General features: G+C 46.1%; 1 protein-coding gene across 2 annotated transcripts in view; it reads right to left on the reverse strand.

The window, feature by feature from the left end:
* PRKCH (protein kinase C eta) overlaps positions 1 to 18,391 on the reverse strand; it is a 137,641-nt gene that overhangs the window by 66,776 nt on the left and 52,474 nt on the right. For both annotated transcript variants that reach the window (XM_064460978.1, XM_064460977.1), the window contains exons 3-5: positions 3,026 to 3,176; positions 2,164 to 2,198; positions 568 to 656 (exon numbers count right to left, since the gene is read on the reverse strand). In XM_064460978.1, the coding sequence (XP_064317048.1) occupies positions 568 to 656; positions 2,164 to 2,198; positions 3,026 to 3,176 (275 nt within the window). The remainder of the gene's footprint in view (positions 1 to 567; positions 657 to 2,163; positions 2,199 to 3,025; positions 3,177 to 18,391) is intronic.

Consider the following 18,391-nt stretch of genomic DNA (forward strand, 5'->3'; position numbering starts at 1 on the left):
ACATGGCAGTTTTCGATCGGGATGTTACTCCTGTCAAATATGGCCAAAACTAGCAAGAAAAAAAAACCTTCAGAAAGACAAGTTATGCAAGGGTTCTTTATTACAACATAAATAATTTCATAGAGTAAAGGTGTGGAGCAATGACTAAAGAAGCACTTTAAATTACCAGAAAAGAAAAACAGAGGCATAATAAAGACCAGTGGTTAGATTTTAAAGCCAGAGAAATCCACATTAAAAACTGGGCACCAAATTTTTATGACAACACAGTTAATCATGGAAGAAAATTACCAAGGAAAAGAGTGGATTTGCTATTTCTTGATGTCTTCCAATGCAGACACCATGCCTTCCTAAACTATGTGCTAGTCCAGCCAGTTACTGGAATTAACAGAAGAACAACCAGATGATATTGCATGGTCTTTATGCATGTCCCTATCACTCTTCCTCACTTGAAAAATCTATGAGCAAAGATAACACAGAGCAAATTCTGTTATAGCACAACCCCCAGCAACCCAGAAAACCTCAGACTTCACAAATTATGATGACCCAAAATAACCACCATGACTTTACCTTGAGATCGGTCTTGTTACTATTGTTTTGGCACGTGCAAGCTGTAACAATTAGATGATGGCAGCGCTTGTGTACAACACAGGTGCATACTAGGAAATAAAAAAAGGGATGCTGAAAAGAGCTGTTCAAAGACTCAGAACACATCAACCCATCAGCTGGGTTCTTTAAGGCTCAGCTACATCATCAGGACACAGTAAAGATGTGAAAAATAATCGGTGGCTTGGAATTTCCAAAATCTCATTACAGATCTGGAGATGTACCTCCAACCCATTGCAACAGAAATTCTGCATTGGATCATTCATGCAGCCCAGAAAACACCTGCTTATATAAAATATGGGTGACACCCACAGAAATAACGGTGTAAGTTCACAAATGAACTAAAAAAATGCTGTTTAAATTATCCAGTGGAGAGTATTTCTCACAACATATACAAATAATATTAGAGAACACAGATCTGAGATACCAAAAGCCATCCCTACATCTCAGTGGCATAGTGTCTCTTACACTGGATACCTGAGTGAGTCCTGCCCAGGTTAGTTTGTCATTAAAGCTCAGTACAATGCCTGAATCTGGGGAGCTGGGTAACAGCAGCAGAATGGTGCTGTGTGCGGGCTAATTAGCTCATCCCCATCAAGAGGGCTAATCAGCCCAGCAGAGTTGGGTTCTCTCCAGGTCTGAAGCTGGCTTGGCTGGAATGGACTTGGATTCCTCCACTCCATAACGCAGCATGCACTTTAGATACCACCAAGGGCTGTACCTACTGTCTAGGTAGGGAGACTTTTGTATTGGAAACTGTACAGATGTGTTGCAGGGTCCCACACCATTCTGTTTGTTGCTGACTCAAGCTTGCACTCACAAGGGTCTATCAATAACATTCACTTTCACTCAGCAATTTTATGCAGCATATCGATTTTGTTTACATGTAGCTTTCTTTCATATGAGGACACCAGTGCCCTATGGTATTGCGCAAGGAACAGGTGGTGTTAGAGGCTGTACTGAGTGACCACGCACTTGTGAGGCAAGTAATAAAATAAATGAAAAAGAAAAATCTTACCATAGAAAAAGAGAAAGGAAGAACAGTAATTAAGTGCAAACAAGCATCATGTACATCTATACAGCCATTCAGCCAAACCATGCATTCAGACAAAAACACACAAGGCTGCCCTTTGAAGTCACATCCCTACTTTCACTTTGTTGAACCCCAGAGGTGGAGAAAGGAAGAGAGTGCCCATTCCAGTACGATACTTTGTGTCCCAATACCAGCTGAACCCTGTCTTGGAGGGACCCTGGATCTCTCAAGCCTATCTGGGTGTTGCATGAACTCAGCAACTCCGTGGATCTGCACAGGAGGAAAACTGTGGGTGAAATGCAGCCATCAGACCCCTAGATGTGTGCATGAATGTAGGCGGTTGCTCCTGCGTGCATGCAAGCCATCAGCCTGACAGCTGCCCAAATGCACAGTTTTGACTGGCTGGGGAGGAAGAGGAGTGGTGACTTCAGAGAAGCTTGTAACCACAGGATGTCCCAGCAGCGCAGGAGAGCGCTCCTGAGACAGCACATCCTACACACGCACCGTGCAGCAGCAGAGCACCTTACCTTGGCACTGGTATCCCTGCTTCCCAAACACGCCCCTGTTCAAAATAAAACATGAACATAATTTAACATCAGAAAGATAGTCTTCTTGCAGATTGTTTACGGAAGAGAGCGCCAAAATGCAAGAGGATCCCAAATGACCAGATCCCTGAGGCAAAACTGCCCAGCAATAACGAATGGTGCAATTCAGCACAGGGCTGTGGGAGTGCAACAAAGCACTGCAAGGGCCATAGCTTACAGGACAGGCTGTCAGCATGCATGTTATTCCCCGTATTCCCCCTCACTCTAGTTTCTGAAATACCTCACTTTATTACAACACACACCACACTTATTAGACTGATCCCAGCAGCCCACACCCTGTTATTATCTCTCCCACTCCATACTCTTTTGAGACATATCTAAGCTTTTCTCACTGCTTTGCCTGCTCCCCCACACATATCACCCCACACCTCTGATGACTTTTCTGTTCTCAGACATTTTCTCTAGTCTTTCAAGCAACTGTTTTTTCTCAGTGTAATCTCAAAGCTCCATTCAAGTTAATATCTGGGGTCTCTCTTCAGATTGCTTGGGTTACTTTTTTTGCCCCTGAAATAACATCTACGCTCACCAGTGAGGAACTCTGCCCCATCCCCACACCCTCCTGCTTTGCTTCCAGCATCCAAGATACACATCACCTCTGGCCTCTCTGCAGTAGACTCCAGTCTGCAGCATAAATGTACCCTGCAAAACCTGATGGCCAAGGGGAGTCACACTGGTGACCCTTGGTAAAGTGCTGGGTGATTGACTCAGATCAGGGGTGGCACATTGGTCCCCAAAACACAAAGGGATGGGAAGCTCCACACCACCACATTCAAGCCATTCTTACCAGATGAACTCCCTGCAGTGCGAGCAGTACGTAGGCTGTCGCAGGTAGGTAGCCATGAATTTGTGCCCGTTCACCTGATGCACTCGCCTTCGCATAGCCCGCTGGCGTTTCCGAGTGAGGTTCTTAAAAATTCGATCCCTCGGGAGGGTCCCTGTGCAGAGGGGAAAAAAAGAAAAAAAATGTACACAACCATGCACAGTTATTGCTACGGCACAAAACGCGTTCAAAGACCACAATTACATCCCTGGTTTAGAAGTCGGGGGAGCACGCTCTAGAACAAGGAAAGCGTCTCGGACAGACAATAGAGGAAGTTAACTGCAAAGGCCCCTTTAGCTCAAAATTATGGTCTTCATCTAGACAGAACTGCCTTTTCCCATCTTTCTCTCACTCCTCTCCCATGTTGAGACATGTCAGTAACCCATTAATTCACAAGCTGTAAACAGACCAGAAACTCAAGGCTAATGAGTTATTATAACTCATGGCTTTTGGGGCAATAACTCCTGAAGACATGACTGTGTGTAACTAACTGACCAGCCCTGCAGGGCATCACCCCACTGGCCAAGCCAAAGTGATGCCTTGCTCGGTGAATGGTGTTTACCCACTTTCCCATCCTACACTTCAGTATCACCATATTCCTGTATCAGATAACAAGGCACAACTTAATTTTTCAAGGTCTGTTAGTTGTTTGATGTGTTCCACTCTCAGCTTTCTTTAAAGGGCTCATTTTTCAAAGGGTAGATAATATTTTAAAGTTCTGGGAAGCAGGGACCAAGGAACTGCTGGCATTCAAATCTGAATTGCCCCAAAATTTAATTTTTTTTTCACTGGGTTTAGGTTCAGCCATATAACCATTTCCTATCAGAGCTCAATTTACACAAAACACGTGTTAAAAGGCAGAACTGAGCTCTAGATTGAGAAAACCATTCCCATACAGCAGCAGCCATCTGACTTGTAAATCACAGCCAGCTGGTCTCTGGGATCCTTGCGCAGACCAGGTTGGACTCAGCTGAGCTTCCCAGATCAAAGACTCATCTGGGGCCCACTTGCCTCATAAGAAAAAAATAAATTTGCAGTTTTCAAGTTAGGTTCTTTCAGAAGGATAGGATGATAGATTATGCCCTGCTAACAAGTGCATTTTGGGGATACACAACGGAGCCCGCTAGAGGTGACTATGCACTGACATACGTACTCAGGACTCTTTGGGTGCAAGGCAAATGCCAGCTATTGCCAAACTACCTGCATAGATGTAATGACACAGGAAGGGGCAGGCAGTCTGTAAACGACCCTCTCATCTGATCCTTCCTGAGCAGTGGATTGGCAGCAGTACCCAAACACAGCTGTTACCCTACCACTTCATTTACCCATAAAAAGGGAACAGAGCATTTCCCTGCTTTCAACTAGCTTTGTTGATTAACCACTGGGGGGGGAAGGGAAAAAGCTGTCAACCTGATCAAGGCTTGAAATGTAAGAGTCCCACATCACATGCATTATTTCCTGGTCCTCTTTGTGGGAGCGGAGATAAGGGAAGCCACTCTGTCAGTACTGAACCCAGCCACTTCAAAGGGCTGAGCGCCACACAGTGTATTCCCCTCAGTACTCTTGCCACACAGGTTTAGAAGCAAAGCCAGCCATAAAGCTCAAGGGGTTTTTTTTTCCTGCTGTGTTCTCCCAGCCACCTGTGCATACGTCCCCTCCACAGGCACTACTGGAAACCTCCTACCTGATGGCATAACTGCGACATGGAGCATGGCTTGACTTTAAGATAGCTTGCATTTCTTTTTAAAATGGAAGTGCATGCTATAAATTAGAACTTTCCCATTAAAACACCACCAAAAAAAAAAAAATGTGGTAGGGCTGATCCAAGCACTTAACAGAAACCTGCTTTCTTCACTGCAGAGCTTCAAGCAGCTGGGCAGAGAGACTGGCACAGAAAAGCCTGCCTTTGTAGACAAGTGCTTAAACACGTGTTTAATTCTCACTGAAGTCAACAGGACTCAGGGGACCACAGGAATTGCCAGACTGAATCAGAACATCGGTCCACCTAGTTCAGCATCCTGCCTTTGTCAGTGGGCAACCAGAAACACATGACAGCAAGATGGAGGAACCCTGCAGCCAGGAGATAATTTGCCTCTTTCCCACACACAAGATGTCATTTTGATCTCCAGAAGTGAGAGCTGATGTGCGGAGGTTTAATATCCCTTCCAAACATTCAATTATGCAATGATGATTTCAATAGTCTCATTATCCACCATAGGAAACACAGCTGAGAAGAACTTCAAGAGGTCAACCAGTTCATCCCTCTTCCCCAAACAGAAGATCAAGAGCCAGCTGCTTTGCTGGCCTCCTGCAACTTCACGTGAGAATTAAAAAAAATAAAATAAAATCCTTATAGTATTATAGAATTTGCCCACCTTTAAATTCAAGAGAACATCACCTTGATCTAGGTTTAAGCATACACTTAAGTGTTTTCCTGGATCAGGGCCAAACACCTCAGCTGGCAAAGTATCCTGTTTTGGTGTTTAACACATACAGAACTTCCAAGGCATGGAAAGGGAAGAGCAGGGTTTGTGAGTGGGCAATGAGCACATAAATAAGTCACCTAAAAAAGCAATCCTGTTTCCAGCTTGCTTCACACCAGCTGCTCTATTAGAAGTCGAACAGCTGATGCCCTTTACGTTCATGCACTCACATTTACCAGAGTTTAAGAGAATATGTTCCCAATTTAGTTCATGTAGTTTCTGGTTTCGTTACGGTTCCCCTCAAGGATCAGCATGGGTAATTGCCCTCTCCAGTGCTCTCCCATGCAGGGAGAAGCCCACACACAGCCAAGAGCAAACCACCCCTTTACACCAGGAATAGGGGACACTTGAAGGTGGCCTGCAAAGCCACCAAGCAGGACACTGCTCTGCATCCCCGGGGGTTGCCTGCCTTCAGGGAGACTGCAATTTTTGAAATGGTTCAGGAAGGCCAAATAATGACAGGCATTTGCATTTTCATAGGCAGCAGGGGAAGTCGCCATGCTGCCTGCACTGGTGAGCACATCCACGGCCAGCCTTGAGCCTTCTCCTCTGAGCTGTACTTGGCCTCCATCTCCTGTTCTCGGCCTCCATCTCCTGTTCTTTTTTTTTTTTTCTTTTTTAAAAGCATTATTCATATTTAAAACATGCCTCAAATCTCACATTTTCCCACACTACTTTGCTGCATTACCCTGCCAATTTCTCTAGATGCTGCATACCTTCCAGGTGATCCTCACCCATGCTTATATTCACCTCATATTACATTCTAACAAATCTAAGTGTTACTAAGCAGGAACTGACTTCAGCAAGGCCTGGATTACTTTTCATACACGATCAGCTCTTTTGGGCACTGCTCTTCCCATTTCCTGATGCCATCTCAAGCAAAAAGGGGAGGGAGAGCACAGCACAACTTCAGCCACACCTCAGGCCCAGGCATAGCTGCAGGAGACAGTCTACCACATGATCTATTGGATCTACGTGTACAACCACCTCCCACAGAGTAAATCCTTCTTTCAGAGGGCTTAGGCCCATCCCACACACCACACCACAGAGCAGGCAAGTACAACCCTCCGACCAGGCACAAATGATTTTCAAACAGTGGAACATACCACTACCAAAACCACCTTCCTCCTAACAACCAGCCTCCCCAGCTACCAAGATGGCAGTTCCTCAGCTCACACCCATTTCATCTGCTAAAGGGCTCCCAGCACCACTGGGCGAGAGGTTGCACGCAGAAACCATCAACGCAGTGCTGAAGTCTTACTAGTGGGCACGGTGGCCAACACAGCAGCCCCTCGTGCCTCTCGCTTTCAGTGTCAGAGGATGTATGGTCATTATTGACACTTTCCCCACTCACATTCTCTGTTCTGGCCAGTTTTCTGTAGAACATCTATTTTCCTTCTGCATGCAGAGAGCATTTTACAAAACAAAGCAGCTCTAGACAACTTCAGGAGAGCCAGACTTTTAAAAGCCTCTAATCTCTGGTAAAGCAACAACCACCATGAATGGTTCAAATATCCAAATACTGCTTTAAAAACAGGCACGTAATTGCTCAGTGAAGGGAGTTGTCCACATCCATAGTTAAATTTGGACATCTCTAACTATGGGGTATTTACTGAGCCTGGCTCTGTGCAAAAGTAACTACAATGTTAAATACTAAAAAGCATCTTCCTCTTTCCTCCTCTCCACTCATGCCTAGCACGTGTTTATGGCAGTGGAAATTATGCACACAGAGGGAGAGGAGAATAAATAACCCACCAAGTCATCTGAGGACATCTGCATGGACTAGCACATCACTCACCCACTCAGCAGCAGCCTTGTGCTGCCCCACCTGCCCCGAGCTTACCTGATCCTACCCTTCCCAGCCAGAGATCCCCCCTTTCTCTCCCCCCCTCCATTTTTTATTCCAGAGGGTAATTTCAGTGAAGTCCTTACAGTGGTGGCATAACTACAGCAGGAAGGCAAGAGGAAGAGCTGCAGGGTGAAGCATTGTGTGTATGTAACTGTTTGCCTCAAGTAGTTAAAGCCTGTCAGGTCTCATCTATCGGAAATCAATCTCACTGTCATGCTACCACCCACTGCTATAACGCCGGCATGACGAAGGTCGATGGGGTACATCCCAATACATGACATCATCTAGCATTATACTCATGTATACATCAATGGAATTTTCCTTTGAAAGAAATAAAGATATTCAAAAAGCAATGTAAAAAGCCTTAAAGCAATAATGCTAGCAGATTAAAACTTAATTAAGCCTTTTTTTATCAGTAGCAGCAACAGTATGCACATTTTCCTATGCTCCTCTGGGAGCACTGCAAGCAAGATCCCGTTGCACTGAGTGATGCATGAGTGTGGAGCAGAGACCAACCACTGAACTTACTAGACTGTAAAAAGCAAGATAATGGATTGACAGACCCCTCACCTCTCACTAGCTCTATAGCACTGAACCACCATTTTGGATCAGGCTAAATGCTCAGCTAGTCCATGCCCTTGTGGTGAGTTGTAATGGGTGCCTCAGGAAAAGAATATAAAAGCCAAATCAAGTAAATGAGGGGGAATGAATACACACACACACGCAGCCTTCTAGCCATCAGTATGGAGGTGTTCTCTCAATATTTACCTAACAGCAGGCTTCCTCGCATCTACTGAATATAAACAGAGGCTAAACCAAAATGAATCAAGATGTTTATTTTCCAAGTGGAAAAGACATATCTTATGACAAAAATGCCTTACAATGTCTTGGTATTTTTTAACCAGGAGGTTTATCATCATAATCCCGTGGATGGTCAAAACCAGAGGAAGCCTTACTAATTAAAACATTATAAACACAACACAGTGTTGAAGAAGAAGCTGGCAGCCTGACTCTGGAAAGGGAAAAGGATTTAAAGGCTACAATCCAAAGTGGTATTTCCATTGCTGACTGTTCTGCTTCCCTACTATTAGTGCTGCAGAGTGAAAACCTTTCTTTTCCTAACTACTGCAAAGTTTTCTCTTCAGATTCCCTCAAAAGCCACTTGGACCTATGAATCGGCCAGCTGGAAAACAGCCACCTCCACAGAGATGATGTTAACCACACGGCGTTTCTTCTCCACTTCACGTCCGTCAAACTTTATGTCCTCCTGCTTTTGCCAGTCTGTGCACAAAACCAGATTGGTTCAAATCCCAGGAGAGGCTCATCACAAAGCAAACATGTGGCACATCAAACACAGGCTGGGACTTAACGTTTGATCCAGCTGCTGTTTTCCCCTCTGAAACTGGGTAAAGTTTTGTATGAAGACCACAGAAACCACAGAAAGAGCCAGCTAGTGCTGGCAAGTCTAGGTTGTCTTCTACTAGGACTTGACAGAAAACCCCTGTTAATGGGTAGTTCATCTTTTAAGATGATACTTGGACTCCAAAATATTAAGAGTTTTCCCACTCATTATCAGCAGTCTTGGAAATGCAAAAACGTGTAATCATCCCTGCATCAAATCACACAGAACTTTGCACTCAAGGCAAGGTCTGTTTCTTGTCCAAGTGCTGAAGTAGGGCAGATCCATCTTCCTTGTTTTCCTGTCAGGTCTAGGACATAAATTTATCTCAGCTCCCAGCAATTAGCAGCATCTGAGTACTGACGCTAAATGATGATGTTTCAGCGCGGAAGTAGCGAGAACTGGATCAATGAAGTTCACAGAACAATATTAGTGAGCGTGACAGTATTCAGCTATTGCTACAAAAGCCCATCATAGGCTTATTTCTAGAATTACACAATGACACCAAAGCTCTGGTGGCACCAGTAGGTGAGATATCAAAGCTGAGAGGACATGACTCCATGTCTGCCAGGCTTAGCAGCTACAGCTCTGCTCCATCCATCACTAACCTCACCATCACCTCATCAGCGCGGAACTGGGGTCCAGGACCTTTTAGGGGGTTCAGTATTCTTCACTCAGTCTCTTGCACTTCTGTGTAGCAGTGCCAGGGACAGCAGGAGAGCTCTGCAGAGCTGGAGTGACCAGTACGTGGCTGCTGGGAGCAGTCCACATGTGCAGGAGGGGAGAGAGCTGCAAAGCAGAGGGTAGAGCCTAGTGCTGGGGCTGAAGGAAGAATAGCTGCTTTTTATCTGTTTGCATAAGGTCTGTGAGAACATGGGAGAGGAGGAAGAAGGTGGCTTGAGAAACTCTTAAAACAAGTATTCTGCTGCCACTTCGAGTCTACAAACCAGTTATGAATACCATACAGGTTATTTTGCATAGAATTTTAATCATGATTGCCACACAGGTTTTCAGACATGCACAGGGCAGCTCAAAAATATTATTCTCCACATCTGCTTTTACAAGTTGTTTCTGGGAAAATTTTTTTTAGACGTTGACAGCTACGAAGCAAGGACTGCAACATGTTGCACACGGCTGAAAAATATGAATGGAGAAGCTTTTCCCGCTGATTTCTGTAGTGGGTAACAACGAACTGAGCAAATAGCATACAGAGGATAACAAAAGATTTCAGCAAATGTGAGCAACCCCATGCCATAAGAGACCAGGTTCCCAAACATGGTCGTTACCTGCCAGCCCATTTGTGCTTTCCAGGCCACAGGCTGCAGAAATGCTGCCGGCTGCCAAGGAGAATGTGTTTGAAGGCAACAGCCACTTCCCTGAACTTCCCTCTTCCTTCTCTTTACAGCCACACCACTGCGAGAGAAGGAAGGGGACAGCCCCATTTTTCACCCTGTGCTTGTTTCTCTGCCAAGAGCAAGAAAGGTTTTCCCTGTGTTCCACTTTATCATTCCATCTCTGCAGGTTTTACATTTGTTTGGAGATGGTAACCTCATGATACTTCTGTTTACAAGAGAGACCAGACTGGGGTGATAATGGCAGAGAACTGACTCAGCTTGCATAAAGAGGAGATGCCAGGAGGGACTTAAAGGCAGCAGAAACTTGAGCACCAAACTGAGCCCTTCAGAGCCCCAGACTGGCACTGTAACTGGAAGGCCTCGTAACTCCCCTATACCCAGCCAGAGACACACAATACCCGTGCAGTTTGGAAAAGCAAGATAAATTAGTTGGGTCATATCCAGCAAGATATGTTCTTCCCTCTGGCTGTAGTTGAACATGGTCTTCCAGCAGCAGTAGTGGTCCAAAAAGACACCCCAGCCCCAGTGCTCCCTCATCATGACAGAATCCCCTCCCTGCCATCTCAGACCTGCCAGCATGGCTCCATCTGCAACTACTGCATAACCCACTCCTGTCACATTGATGTGGGGTAAGAACAGGCAACAAAAAAAACCAGAAAACCCCTGTTATTAAGAATTTAAGTTGCCCCACACAAACAGTGAGAAACAGCAGTAATAACCACCTCCCCTCCTCAGATGCAGGCAGAATGGCACTTCTGCTCGCAGTCTCAATTTTATCATAAGATGGGGACAATCCTTCTCCTTACTTTAAGATGTGCAGATAATACTAGTACTTCGTACTTCTTACTGCATTGCTCATTAAAGCCTTAACAAACTGATTCCTCTCCCTCCTCCTCCCCTCCCCTCACCAATTATAATCATTATTATTTCCTTGTGCTTAGGCAAGTGAATTTCCATTGTAAAACCTTCTGTTAGTCCTTCCCACCTATTAAACTCAAGAGAAAAATGTTGAGATGCGATTTATTAGGGAAGGAAACCATTTAAATATATTAATTAAAAAGAGGAAAATAAAACTAACAAAGCAACTTTGATCTTTTCCATGATTAGTTCATGTGCCAGAAGGCCTCTGCACCATAAGTTTTAGAAGATTTCAAACTACGCTGGCTACAGAGCAGAAGTAGCACTAATGGAGTGCTACTTCTGTGCTTATGGAGAGCTTATAGGTCAAAGCTACCAGGACTCCTGCAAAATCCTTGAGAAAAGCAGAATCGGCAGGCTGGGCAAACAGCAGGGTGATCCTGAACCTTCCCCTGCTCCTGACGCCTCGGGGCTCGTGCGTGTTGTAACCATCAGCAGCTCACATGCTTGTAGGTGGCTGCGCAGTAGGTATCACAACATGCTGTTAGGAGGCCCTACCTACACAGGGAAGCACAAGCTCCAAGTTAAACCTATTTTTAACCAGATGCAGTTTAAAACTATTTTTAAGTAGATGCTCTAGGGACATCCTTCTTTGGGGCTATGTGGCCAGCTTCAGAACTAAAATTGTCTGCTTTGATATTAAAACAAGTGTCCACACAAGGTTTTACAATCAGCTAAATCTGCTTAAAATTTGTGCCTTTAAGTTTAAGCAGTGCAACTTTTCCAGAGATGTGGGCTTAACATCTGTCCCAAAGGAGCACCAGGAAAATATTCTTTATGTAACATGAGACAAAATGCGCAAAGAAACCAGGATCAACAGGAAGCCACTTGAAATGGGACCATCAAGCAGCTTGTATCCAGAAGGACCCACAGGTTTGCAGCAATTCCACAAACGGCAAACATCCCTAGAACAAAACCTCAAGCCTGCCTCACCAGGGGCACTGCACCTTCAGTGGGAAAGCAAATTGTAACGCAAAGCACAACTGGAATCTAGTCAGGAACAAATTAATCAGGAGAGCTAATGAAGTAGGACAAGTTAAACACTGCCCCTTTCTGCTGTCAGGGCCTCCAACTGCTGTTGTGCGACATCTCAGTCTTTCCCCAGTCCCTGCAGGTGCACTGGCCTTGTGCTCACCTGGGAGGATGACCAACACCTGAATCACCTCTCTGCAACACCTGGATTCTCCTGGTTGACTGGTCACCCAGCAGTTGCACAGGCCCAGCCCAAGTGGTCCGGCCGCATACTCAGCACCGATTACACAGCCGATCCCCAGTACTCTTCAGATTTCCGTGTGGCAGCTTGCTAATAAGTTCTCTAATTGCAACAGCCTTAAAAAGCAGGTTGTTTACCATGTCACTCTCCCACACAGATTCCCACATACCATGGGCTGAGCAAGATGCTGCTGCAGCAAAGCATCTGTCAGGAAAAACACATTTAGCCTTTTGTATTCCAAGCTTATTGCTACCATGAAGATATCTTCCAAAAAGCAGCACCTCTTCTCATCAAGGCAGTCCCCGCCTTGGTAATGTGGCAAGGAAATACTCAGTGCACAAGCATTCAAACTAGCAATCACACTTGGCTTCATTGCACAGCCCGTCCTAAAACACTGCTGCAGATGGCACGGACCATTACTGCTCTGCCACGCACCCCACCCCTCCTAGTGCTGGCAGATTATGATTATTTCCCGGAGGGATTTCCCAAGGGCTGCAGGCCAGGAGGAGCGGCATGTTCAGAAAACACAGCTGTCCCCGACCGCTTCCCATGCAGCTAACACAGCTAGACCTGATCTATTCCGCTTCCCCATCTCCTCCCCAACAGAGTTTTCACCCTGCAATACATATTTCTCCATTTCTGAGAAACATTTCTAAGATTTCAAAAGCAGATGTCTCAAATCCATACAAATACAGCTTTAAAACTCCTGGGTGCCACATGGAGAGGGTGTTGCTTGCCTTGGCTCAGGATCTCTTTATATGTAGAGAGAGGGAAGGACCCTGCTGGTTTCCGCAGCTCCATAACAGCCACCAGTGCCACCAACCAATTTTATTCTCACAAATGGGGGCCCTTTCCACCAGATGCAAGAGTAGCAGTAGTAATCACATATTCTACCTCCCCGCAGGCTCTCCCATCTCACTCCTTCCAATTAATGAACAAGCAGAGGTGGGTGAGCAGGAAGAAAGTCACTTTCTCCAACAGCTTGAGAGACACACCTAAAACCTGCACCGCTTTTCATCTTTTCCTCCCAGTCCCTCAATGGGGAAGGAACACATGGTGAGGGAACTTGTTTAGGCTCAAATGACAGGAGATGAAAGCCAGCCTGCAGTTTGATGCTCACCACAGCCCTTACACAGGTTTAAGTGGTTCTCCCCCTATACGGCACCCTGCCTTCCTTCCAGCACTCCCTTCCACACAGTCATTTTCCAGCCGGATCAGTTCCCAGTCTGGTTTACCATGCACCCCACAAACAGCTGCGTTGGCACGATCTGGGGCGTGAAAGCAATCTGGGGGGGAAATCAGCCACACTTCATTGTGCCTTCTGTAGTGTCCATGCCCCTAGCATCCAGGCTCTGCACTCCTCCTTACAGCACAGCCATGTGTGCTGCTGGATTCAGCCCTGCGTGCCCACCACATGGGACACAGGGTGCCCCTATAGCTAAGCTGTGCAATGGCCCTCATGTGCAAGTTATCATCAGCCCTTGCAGATGCAACATTGGAGCCTTTCTCTCAAGGACTTATTTTTCTCACCTTACCACATATTCACAAGTGAAATACAGGACCAGAGACAACGTAGGTAAAAACATGTGTGGGGCCTGACTGAGGCCCCACATTCCTCACCCACTATTTAAGTGCTTCTGAGCTGAGCAGGCTGAAGAAGAAATGTCTTTCTGTTTCTGCTCTTGCTGATCTGCAAGTCTGTACAGTAAACCTATAGGAAGGACAAATTTTAGACACAAAAATTCAGCTTTTCCTAACTTTTGAGAGTTTAATTTTCTAATATTAGTGATCTCCTTCAAACAAAAGGGTTTCTGTTTTTAAGACAATTTCCTAAACAAAGAAGACCTATCATCATAAATAAGTTCATCCACTGGAACAGCCTTCACCCTGGTCCTGGTTCACGAGCACAGCTGTAGTCTCAAACACACAGCTCCGGGAGAGAGGATAGCATTAACAGGGGAATACTTCACAGAATAGGGCTATGCTCCACTGCACAGATCCAGTACTAGTGGCGTACGGACACACTTGCTCAACAAGTCTGACAGCTAGACGGCAGAAAAGAGCTGAGATTCTGGGATTAAAAACTTGATTCCAGACTCTAGCAAGAAATGGGTTTACTGGTCACAACTCTTCCACTGCAGCCTTTAGTCATCCTCTGCAGTTCCTCTACCATCTATCTGTCCATATTCTCCCCTTCTCACCTTCTTCAACCTTTTAAGCTTCTTCAAGCTTTTTCTTCCTTAGATCTCCTGGCCGTACCCACCCATCACCACTCCCCAGACCAGTCTCCTACTTCCTTCTCTCTCTCCTTATATCTCTTTCTCTGTCCTTGCAGACTCTTATGGCTCTATCCCTTCTCTGAGTGACTTTTCCCAGTGTTTCCACCATTCATTGTCCTTGCCCCATGTCCCAGCAGACAGAACATGGAGAGCAGGACACCTGCTGAGCCAGACCTCCTGCCTTCCTTCCACCTCTGTGCCACCACCAGGGATCCCCCTCCTGCCCCGCTGCAGCACCCCAGGCCAGCACTGAGCTCAACCAGAGGAAAAATCTGGCCCAAAACCATCCCACACCCCTGCTCCAGATTTGCTCAGCTCGCCAGTTCAGCCAGCTGGTGCAGAACTGGCCCTGTGTGAGGCCAGCCCAAGGGAAACCCAAGAGCATCCTTTTCAGACAGACAGATATACCCTCAATTATGAAATCGCCTCAGTCCCTTATCTGCAACTACCAGCCATGTCAGCATTGCCAGGAAGAACAGTCACCACGGCGGGAACCTGCTCAGTGCAGGGGTGTCCACCACCCTCAAGGCCACGCTGATCTCATGCAGTTTCTCCCACATTACAAATGCGTAGATTTTTCGCAAAGACAGCAGAAGGAGACAGAGGCTCTCAGCCCTCCCACTCTCTCGTCTGCCAAGCTTGAGGTCACCCTCGCAAAACAACATCAGGACCTCTTTGCTCAAACCTCTATTTTGATTTAGCATCTTATTCTGGAAAACAACTGAATCATTACTTCTGAAGCACTCCAGAAAACAGCTGGCACTGAATAGCAGAAAACTCAGTGTTTTATGCTGGGCATGCTCAGGAAAAACCCAAAACAGGGGTGTATAAATTGCAAGCATGAGTATTTGCCTCCAAAAGAGCCACTAGAAGATGAGCTCTACTTCCTACAGCTCCTTGCCAGCTTGTGTAAGGCTGAAGACCCCGTTCTGCTTGGCTATTAGCAAGATCTTACCCGTGAGGTGCAGGAATCGACTGCCACAACATCCACAACACACAGCAGACTGATGCTGCTGGTTGTCCTTGTGTCTGCAGGGCCAGAGGGAGCCTCGCCCCCACCACGCAAGCACTAATGATACACTAACACCTTCCAGGTAAATAGAGGTAATTAAGCACTGTGGCACAACAGCATCTTGTTACCTCACGCATCCTCTCATGCCGACAGGCCCAGCAGATCCGCTCAGGCACCGAGTCCAGCACTGCCCCATAAGCAGCCAGGTGACAGGGACTTTTGGACGTGACAGCCTGGGCTTCCAGACACCCAGACACAAGGAGAACCCTTGGCTGTGGTGGTACCACCTAAATTAGGAATCTCCTCCAGCAGCCACAGTTTACAGACCTGGATATTAAATGGGACACAGCCTAATTCGGTAGTCAGTATGGATGAGGTTAAAAAAAAAAAACAAACCACTGTGGTTTTATTAGTATTTTTTTCTCCAGTTTCTCCTACAGATTTACAGGATGACTCTAAGTAAACTACTGGGGCTTTTGGACAACCATTCACCTATTTCAACAGTCAAGCACCTTGCAAACTGTGGTCTAGGGGAATTCAGGCCCAGCCTTAATATGTGCTGGTATATGGGGCACCTCCTCCTTCTGTCCAGTCCAGGGCATCACCCAGGTGGCCCTTGACCACAATATGTGCAGAGGAAGATGGCCATGAAACAGCATCCCCCAGCACAGGGCACAGCAGCCGGGGACAGGGCTGCTGTCATCATCCCTGGCCACAGGATCATGGTCCTGACCTCCAACAGCTTCATACTCTGCTCCTTCCAGCCCACATTTGCCACCCAGCACACATAGCTGCTCCAGCACAGCGCTGTCCTCCAAGGCCAAGTAGATAGATTTAAGCTCCTCTGGGAACCACCATCACTTCTTCCAGGAATCACATTAAATAAAGCAAAATCCTCTGTTCCTCATTACAGCCGGGAACACTGAAATCCCAGAGCAGATCGCAATCTTGCATATTTACACCTAGGTTTCAGAGCCCAGACAAAACACAGCCCACTGAGGAAGCAAAATTAACCCTGATACTGCTGTTTGTTGCATGTCTGGATATCTACGCAGTTGGCAGATCTTGGCAAGTCATGAATTACTGCTGAAAACCTCTCAGCATTAGACATACTGCAATACCTGTGGAGCTCAAATGGATCATTTTCCAAGAAATAAAGGCAGTCTTGTGGCTATGCAGTGGGCTGGGGTGCTGTTCACCTCCTGGCTCTGCATTACAGTCCTTCCATAACACTGAGCAAAGTACATCATTGCTCAAAGATCTAGGCCCTGGGCAATCAGGAACAGTTTTGGGGTAGTTTTTTTTCCCCCTGCTGAAATCCTTTTTTCCTGTGAAAACCCAGAATTTACCAAGCTTGCCTTTTATTTCTTTTTTGTTTAATGGAGGAGAGGCATATGTGAGATGTAAGGGTGCCAGGGTACAAAAATACTTGGGGTCCCTCTGCAATATTTAAATGTGAAATGCAATATGTAAATTCTGAAGGCTTCACTTCAAAAAAAAAAAAAATTGCTCACACTGCCCTCCCACCACAGACAGTAATAATTATTCATTATACCCAAGTTCATCCACTTTGTCTCACTTCCCAGGCTGGACTACCTCTCATTACAGTGACCCCTTCCCATGCTGCTGTCAGCTTGAACAGGACAAGTGAAAGGCAGCGGTCAGGAAGATGCAGCACAGTCTCTTCTCCTAATGGAACTCATAGCCCAAAAGACATTTCTCAGAACACCCAAAGGCTCCTCCCTGTGAAAAGGATCTCCTAGAGGTTTCTTCATGGTCTCACTGTCTTGGAAATTCTCTCCCAAGATCTTCAGTGCTGCTGAGCTTTGACATCCTTGTGTTTAACTCACAGAGGCTTCATGACAAGGATAAATCCACTCTTGCTCCCATCGGCTTGGCGGACACATCTCCATTGGTGTGCAGGGTTGCAGAGTCTGACCTCCACGAGAGCAATACCTGCTCAAGGCTTCAAGATCAGCCTCTGGAGCTGCCTTTTGCTTTTTACCTTGACTGGCATCTTCCAGCAAGGTTGGAGATCCAGCGCAAGTTCACCTGCCTTCCACGCGGAGTTGCACAGCATCTGTGGACAACATTCCTGGTCTCTGCAAGGGCTCAATCTTCTCCAGAGTGCACTTAGGGTGGATTTTTCTCACCCACAGGACTAGACATTGTTCTGGCCCATTTCCATCTGGAAATGCAGAGTTGACCCAACATGGAGCACACCTGGAAACCCCTTGCCTGCAGCACGCACGTATGTGGCAAGTGTAAAACATTGGAAAAACTGTAAGCACTGGAAAAAAACGCAGGGGTATAAAAAGAAGACATGTCCTGCTGCTCTCTTCCATGTAAGACTTTGGGCTAGACATTGAAGACCTCCATGTTCTCAGACTGTGAATGAAAGATATCAAAACTATCTTATTCTGCATTGATATTGCTTATTTAATCAGGAGGTTCTCTGGATGGCATCTACCACATACCTTAAAACTCTCCTGCTTGGGCTAGTAACCCAAACAGAAGAGTGGCCCAACTAGCCAGGGGCTGAGAACAGGGCGTTTTTTGTTCCTGATTCCTAGTTTCCAATAATTATTCCCTTGACTATAAAAAATCAGGCTGAAAACTATCACTGCAGTTTACAGAGTACTGGTAAACATCTTTTTTCTCTCTGTTCTGCAAGAAGCTAATAACGTATCTGCAACAGAGGTTTTGTGGGGCTGAGGGGCTACATCACACTACAGAGCAAGGACCTTCCTTAGCACGATGCCTATGTACCATTTGAGACTTTACAGCTGCAGATCTTTACTGGTGCCTGTCTGAGGAAACGT

Source organism: Phalacrocorax carbo, chromosome 9, assembly GCF_963921805.1.
Source record: "Phalacrocorax carbo chromosome 9, bPhaCar2.1, whole genome shotgun sequence".
Lineage (NCBI taxonomy): Eukaryota > Metazoa > Chordata > Aves > Suliformes > Phalacrocoracidae > Phalacrocorax > Phalacrocorax carbo.